Below are 7,935 nucleotides of genomic sequence, written 5' to 3' on the forward strand. Positions count from 1 at the left end.
AAGTCAGAATAAGAAAAATCAAATGAACAAAATGGATGAAAGATAGTAGTAAAAGTAAAGAAAGTGGACTCAGAAAGTGTTAGAATCACCAATTCACCATTATATGTGCTCTTTCTGAGGTGAAGTCCAAGTAGTAGCATTTAGTGTTATGTCAAACTTATTAAATGGCTTTCCAAGTTGTAGCTTCTTAAAAGGTTCAGAGATTTCACTCATATTCCCTTACAATTTTGCTAACTTTCCTAACTTTCCCTTACAATTTTCATCAACAAGTAGCACAAATCTTAAAATGCTAATAATTATTACCTGTTCCAAAGTTGGTCTTGACTCGATCTGGAATATAGACAAACAAGGATAACCACTCTAGCCTAAATTTTTGTAATCTGCCAAATTCAGTTTATCAAACAAATCAGATACCTCAACATACTTTCATAGGAATGAAATCTTAATAATATATTCTCCAAATCTTTCACAGCCATCATTGCTTTTTTTAATTAGCTTTTGATATATATATATATATATATATATATATACAATAACAACTACTATCAAAGTAATTAACAACTACTATCCCATGTTGAAGGTTCCTCAATAATAATGTAAAGTCAAAAATTAACTATATCCCTCTTCTAATGCTAAATATCTAGTTCTAATTATTATTGTCGAAACATTGAGACAAAGAATGAAGGGAGTCTGGGAATATAAACCTAGCTAGAAAAAGAACTATTGCTTACTTTGTTAGTCAAATTATTTTGATTCGGAATCAGGCATAAAACGAATAGAGGATCCTAAGAAATTTCATTAGTTAAAAACTGTGTGTATAAAAAACAGAGAGAAGAAAATCTTAATATATATATAGAGAGAGAAAGAGAGTAACCTTCTGCTCTTTCAGGAGAGAAATTTGTGCTTTCAGTTTGATGGACAAGAAGGAGAAACAACTAGAGAACAGGGGAATGGATTATCAGTGAGGTAAATTATTAATCCAACATCATAACCAAAGTCATTATCATCAGTGAGGTTTTCAACATATCATATCTTGAATGATCACAAAATAAAGAAGTGCGTGCATAGCTAATAGCCATCGGAGTTGCCTAGAATCTGATCTTGATAAGAACGCTTAGCAATATATATATATATATATATATATATATATAGTGGTTGATATTTTATATCCATACAGCATTTTGAAAATATTTGGCATGGCCATTAAGGTAAAATTCGACTAACCGAATCTTGAACCAACCCCTTGACACCTTGCTGAGAAAGCCAAGGTTTCCCTCACAGTCATTTCTCCAATATGAACATCATTCTGGCTAATGTATATTGCAGTTCTTTGAGGTACAAACTCATTCATTTCATGGCCATTATAGGTAACTCTGCCACTAACCTGCAACATATTTTTCAGCAAAAAATGGATCTAAGGTGAGCAATAATCATGGTTTGGTTAGATTATCTGATTGATGCATACATGAAGAAAAACATGAAAGAAGCACTTTAACCTTAAGATCCAGACCAAGCTTTCCTGCCAGAGCCAAAAGAAGTGTGGTTTTTCCAGAACTTGGAGGGCCTAAAAGCAATGTCATCCCGAAAATGAAAACAAAATGTAGTGGTGAATAGGAAGATGAATAAAGTTTAAGCTTCAGGATTTCAACTAATCCTATCTTCTTACCTACAAGGTCTTACAATTCCACTAGTATCTTTAAGAATGGTCACTTGCTTCTTTTGGCTTGAAAGGATATGAAGATAATTTAAATAACTTTGGAAGATTAAAAATTTCAGAATAAGTACAAATCTTACACAAACTAAAACCAACAACAATCTTGATTGAAGCATCAAAGGAAAGAGAGATTTAGAAATCACACGTGGTTTACCTCAACTATATTAACAATGAAGTTAAAAAACATGGGTAAGGCTCTGCTGCCAACATGAGCTTCTGCCTCAACATTTAGATGCTCGAACCTGGCTTCAATTGTTGGAATATGGATTCCAACTCCAGAAAATATTCAAAGGAACGTTTTGCAATTTAAAACTGTTGAAGAAAATAAAAGAGAAGACAAGCTTTAACAATGGATATTATATTACCTATCAATTCTTTCCCTCAGCTTCAACAGAAACTTCTCATTATCCTCTTCAGCAGTACCTACCAACCTTTGCAACACTTTCTTTCTTTCAAGAGTTCCAATATCAGTGACATCAATCTCACTCACCTCACCATTGGATGCAGTTAACAAGCCTCTCTTTAAATTCTTACCAATTTTCTTTTTTTCTTTTAAATATTCAACTATGTGATATATTCATAAAAAATATATCACTTTAATATTCATGAATAATAAATAACTTATGTCATCAGGTTAATTTCTTAGAAGTTCATATTATTCTTTAACAAGACTAGTTGGTTAAGTTTGTTAGTCGATGAACGTTTCTAAATAATTATTCCCGAGGAGTGCTAGAGGACTAATATAAAAAAGTGAGAGTTGGCAAAAAACATGACAAATGCGACTGTTGGTCATAAAATAGGGTCTAGAACTACAAGGGGTATCTAGATAATTAAGAATATAAAAGCTCTTTTTCTTTGTGACATGGCTTATCGTTTTGTTTGTTAAAATCTCCTTTCAACTCTTCCATTTGTTTTTTAAGCTCCAATTCTTTAATACTCAGCAAGAACAGATAACTTATATCACCAGGTTGGTACCTCAGAAGTTCATATTATTTCTTTGACCATCAAGAGAGAAAACAAATGTATCAATACATCATTTTGCCCACTTCCTAGTTCCTAGTATGTTGATCATTGAAAGCTGGTAATCATTTATTTATCACAAGAAATAAAAAATAAAAAATAAAAATGTATTAATTTTGATTTTGTTTAGTCATAAAAGAATCATTTATGACCATGAATCCATAATTTGAAGATGCCAATACTATGGCATGCATCATTCATGCACCAATTATCAGCATATTTCATTTGGTTCATCTGGTAAAGCATCCAGTTTTGTATTCAACAAACAACAACAACAAAGCCTTGTCCCACTAAGTGGGGTCGGTTACATGAATCAAACGACGCCATTGTGCTCTATCATGTATCATGTCTACAGAGAGACCGTTTACATGTAGATCTCGTTTGACCACCTCATGGATGGTTTTCTTAGGTCTTCCTCTGCCTTTCGCCCTTTGTCCATCTTCCATCTCATCCATCCTCCTGACTGAATGTTCTATCGGTCTTCTTCTCACATGTCCAAACCACCTGAGACGCAATTCAACCATCTTTTCCACAATGGGTGCTACTCCAACTCTCTCCCTTATATCTTCATTCCTTATTTTATCCAATCGCGTATGACCACTCATCCATCTCAACATCTTCATCTCTGCCACACTCAACTTATGTTCGTGCTCCCCTTTAGCCGCCCAACACTCCGTACCATACAGCATAGCCGATCTTATAGCGGTGCGATAGAATTTACCTTTAAGTTTTAAAGGCACTTTTTTGTCGCATATAAAACCAGATGCACTCCGCCATTTTGACCAACCTGCTTGGATCCTATGATTTACATCCTGTTCAATTTCTCCATTATCCTGTATGATGCACCCAAGATACTTAAAACTTTTAACTTTTCGTAGGATATTTTCTCCAATCTTCACCTCTATATTGGGTTTTCCCTTCTCAAACTGAACTTACATTCCGTATATTCCGTCTTGCTACGGCTTATGCGCAGACCATACACTTCTAAAGTTTCTCTCCATAACCCCAACTTCTTATTTAGGTCTTCTCTTGACTCTCCCATAAGGACGATATCATCGGCAAAAAGCATGCACCATGGCACAGGCTCTTGGATGTGCTCTGTGAGTACTTCCAAAAATAATGTGAAAAGGTATGGACTTAAGGATGATCCCTGGTGTAATCCTATACCAATAGGAAATTCCTCTGTCGCACCACCTTGAGTCTTCACACTAGTTGTGGCCCCATCATACATGTCTTTAATTGTCCGAATATATGCGATCCTTACTCTCCTCTTTTCTAAAACCTTCCATAAGACATCCCTTGGTACCCTATCATACGCTTTTTCCAAATCAATAAACACCATATGTAGATCCCTTTTATTACTACGATACCTCTCCATCATCCTTCTTAATAGGTATATCGCTTCAGTGGTAGATCTGTCTGGCATAAATCCAAATTGGTTCTCTGTTACTTGTGTCTCTTTTCTCAACCTCCGTTCTATCACCCTTTCCTATAACTTCATAGTATGACTCATAAGCTTAATCCCTCTATAGTTTCCGCAACTTTGTATATCCCCCTTATTCTTGTAGATAGGTACCAAGGTGCTCTTTCTCCACTCATCAGGCATCTTCTTTGACCCTAAAATCTCATTAAAAAGCTTGGTTAACCAGTTGATGCCTTTTTCTCCAAGACCCTTCCAAACCTCAATCGGGATATTATCAGGTCCTACTGCCCTGCAATTTTTCATTTGTTTTAGAGTTTCTTTTACCTCGAAGTCTCGAATCATTCGATAGTAGTCAAAGTTTTGATCTTCTTCCCTTGTACATAATCGACCAAGGCTCGGAAGAGTCTTCTGTCCCTCATTAAATAACTTGTAGAAGTAGCTCTTTCACCTTTCATTAATCTTCTCCTCTTGAGCCAACACCTCTCCATCCTTATCCTTTATGCACTTAACCTGATCTAAATCACTTGTTCTTCTTTCCCGGCTCTTTGCGATTCTATATATACCTTTTTCTCCTTCTTTCGTGCCCAAAGACTGGTAGAGACCCTCGTATGCTCTTGTTCTTGCTTCACTTACAGCCACTTTTGTCTCTTTCTTAGCCGCCTTATATTTTTCCCAGTTATCTGCATTGCGGCATAAAGACCACTCTTTAAAGCATTCCCTTTTTATCTTTATCTTTTCTTGTATACTCGCATTCCACCACCAGGACTCCTTGTCTCTTGGTCCTATTCCTTTAGATTCACCAAAACTTTCTTTCGCTGTTCTTCTAATAACTTCTGCCATCTCCCTCCACATCTCTTCCGCGCTTTCATTCCCATCCCACTTTGCCTCTTCTCCTACCCGTCTTAGGAAGCTTTTTTGTTCATCACCTTTCATCCGCCACCACCTCGTCCTTGGGTTCTTCGTATGATGTCTTTTCCTCAACTTTTGCTCAACGCGAAAATCCATGACGAGCACCCTATGTTGTGTTGTCAAACTCTCTCCCGGAATAATTTTACAGTTAATGCAAAATTTCCGGTCGACTCTCCTCAACAAGAAGAAGTCGATTTGAGAGCTTGTCATGCCACTCTTATAGGTTATAAGATGTTCGTCTCTCTTTTTAAAACATGTATTTGCGATGAGAAGATCAAAGGTTGAGGAAAAGTTCAAAATAGTTTTACCCTCGGCATTGATCACCCCGAAACCATGGCCTCCGTGAATACTCCCATATCCAGTCACTTCTCTCCCAACATGGCCATTTAAATCTCCTCTTAAGAAAATCTTGTCTCCCAAAGGTATGCCTTGAACCAAACTCTCTAGATCCTCCCAAAACCTAATCTTGTATTGTTCGTCTGAACCCACTTGCGATGCATAGGCGCTAATCACATGGAAAACACCTCCCTCCACCACAAGTTTGATAGAGATGATCCGATCTCCCACCCTCTTAACATCCACTACGTCCTTCTTCCACTGTTTATCCACAATTATTCCAACCCTATTCCTATTATTCACTTTTCCTGTATACCAAAGTTTGAAACCAGAAGTATCCAACTCCCTAGCCTTTGCACCAACCCATTTCGTTTTTTGTAGGCACATAATGTTAATCTTCCTCCTTGTCATGGTGTCTACCACCTCCATGGACTTTCCTGTTAGAGTGCCTATGTTCCATGTCCCAAATCTCAACCTTCTGTCGTTTCGACCTTTACCTTTTACTTTGTGAACTAGCTTATTTACTCTCGTCCGTTCACGAAAACGCGAGAACCCTTGCTCATTTAACACTACATCCGGGAACCGATGCAGCGGCTCTTGCTTTGACACCGTACTCGAGCCATACAGCGCGTTGCTTCCAGGCAACGACAAAAAATTAAAAGGAAATGGTACACATTAAATTACATATTACATTCTCTCCCCTTAATTTTACCCTAAAATAATAGGTTTGAATCTAAGATCAAATCTTCATCACAAGCATAAATTTACTGTAAGTGCAAAGGAACACTAGTAAATGATGGTGATTCCTACAAATCCAGCCTGGGCATGTGAATATGAAATTGGCAATAATCATAACAGAAAGTATAATTTTGTAAAAAACTAGATAAATAATCACTGAATTAGAAAAGCAATAAGAAAGGATAAATTCTCAAAAGTCAAAACTCATAAAGAAGGCATAGGAGTTGACTAGAATCAAACCATTATTCAGAAGACAGCTTGTCCGTTAGGGTTTGATTAACTGAATTAGGGATGAGCTACTTGGAAGGTCAGGATCTGGTGGTGAAACTAAGCTTTCGTGATAAATAAAGATGTACAATCCTATTGAAGGAGTAGGTTTCAATACAGGAAATTCAAAGCTACAATTATCCAAATTAAACAGAACTATCTTTGAAGTTAATGCAACCGCCACAAGAATATTGTTTCCCCAGATATACAACGGACGAAAATGATAATTGGATAGACACGGATGGCAGGGGATGACGGCCAATTTAGTCCAAGATTTAGGCACTCCATACTCCTTCATAACCCACACGAACCAATGAGTTTTCTCATGATTAAAACAATATGCAAGGCAGTTCCTCAGCACACATAACTGTGGGAAGATGAAGGTTTTATCATCCGGATCATTGAGCGGCAGAGAAAACTCACTAAAAGTCTCCTTCACCAAGTCAAGGGAAAAAACCAAGCAACCCAGGATGGCATGGCTACGAATCCAATTAAGAGTGGCGGTGCCAGGAACAAATACCCCTTTACCATCACCCTTTATGCTGCTAAATGGGATACCTTGAATGGCTCTCTTGGAAGGGTTGCGACAAAATGTATAAATTCTAGTTGTATATTTCCCCGTGTGCTTTACAATCACAACAAACTTGTACTTGTCATTCACATGATCATAGCCGAAGCCGCGAACCGATAAGAAATTTCCACATTCCACTGATAGGGTTGTCAATAATCCAGTACAGGGATTCCACAACCTGACACAGGTGTTGAAGCCAACATCAAACAGCAAGCACAGCAATCCATTGCAAGAGCCAATAACCATGTAGTTACGTCTCTCCTCGAAGAGAACGACTTCCGTAGGTTTGGAAGAGTTCTCGATCAAGGAGCGTAAGGAGAAATCTCCGAATCCGTAGTGGCAACTATGATGATAAGCAACTCGTGGCCCACTCAAACTTGGATCCGCGGCGGTTGAATGTTGAAGATGGTCTTTGGCGAATTGGGAGCTGGAAATTAGGGATTCCCATGAAGTGCACACTCTCCGTAACCGAAGCAGTGACCTTGCTGGAAGCCTCAGCAAAATTTCTCTGATGAGTTCATCCGGAAGAAACGGCAGCGGCTGCGATTGCGTTACCGTCGAAGACAGCAGCCGTTTCGGGGCATTTATGGTGACTCTTAAAGGCTTACTCTTCCTCTTCCTCTCCCTCTCGTAATAATCACGTGGCTGCTCCATAACAACTTCAAAAGAGGTTAGCGGCGGCCACGACGGCGAAAATATTTAGCTTCGCAAACTTGGAACTTACCCGACTATTTCCATTTCCTATTTCTCTTTCCGTGGGTCACGTGACTACGTGTGCCTTTCTAAAAGAGTTAAATAACCAAACAAAATTCAAAAATTAATCCCACTCTTTTTTTTTGCAACATAAAAGACTTGACTGCTTGAGCGAGTTTTTATGAAATTCTTTTTATAAAATAGAGTAATTTTATGTTTGAATAATTTATATAAAAATATTTTTTATTTTTTTATAATATTAAA

At 37.6% G+C, this 7,935-nt stretch overlaps 1 protein-coding gene across 1 annotated transcript; it reads right to left on the bottom strand.

Moving 5' to 3' along the window:
• Positions 1-1,219: 1,219 nt before the first annotated feature.
• On the bottom strand, positions 1,220-7,632 carry LOC130948863 (F-box/kelch-repeat protein At3g23880-like). Its single transcript, XM_057877737.1, has 6 exons — positions 6,526-7,632; positions 5,976-6,036; positions 2,080-2,278; positions 1,671-1,753; positions 1,497-1,564; positions 1,220-1,384 (listed from the first exon to the last, which is right to left on the bottom strand). Exons 1-6 carry the CDS (start codon positions 7,630-7,632, stop codon positions 1,220-1,222), a joined length of 1,683 nt encoding a protein of 560 aa, XP_057733720.1.
• Positions 7,633-7,935: the final 303 nt, after the last annotated feature.

Source organism: Arachis stenosperma, chromosome 9 (assembly GCF_014773155.1).
Source record: "Arachis stenosperma cultivar V10309 chromosome 9, arast.V10309.gnm1.PFL2, whole genome shotgun sequence".
NCBI classification, from domain to species: domain Eukaryota; kingdom Viridiplantae; phylum Streptophyta; class Magnoliopsida; order Fabales; family Fabaceae; genus Arachis; species Arachis stenosperma.

Coding starts and splice junctions, on each gene's coding strand:
- LOC130948863 (XM_057877737.1), bottom strand. CDS start 7,632: ATGGAGCAGCCACGTGATTATTACGAGAGGGAGAGGAAGAGGAAGAGT. Junction 6,037..6,525: donor ATTGTAGCTTTGAATTTCCT/GTATTGAAACCT, acceptor GTTGCCTGGAAG/CAACGCGCTGTATGGCTCGA. Junction 1,565..1,670: donor TAGTGGAATTGTAAGACCTT/GTAGGTAAGAAG, acceptor CATTGCTTTTAG/GCCCTCCAAGTTCTGGAAAA.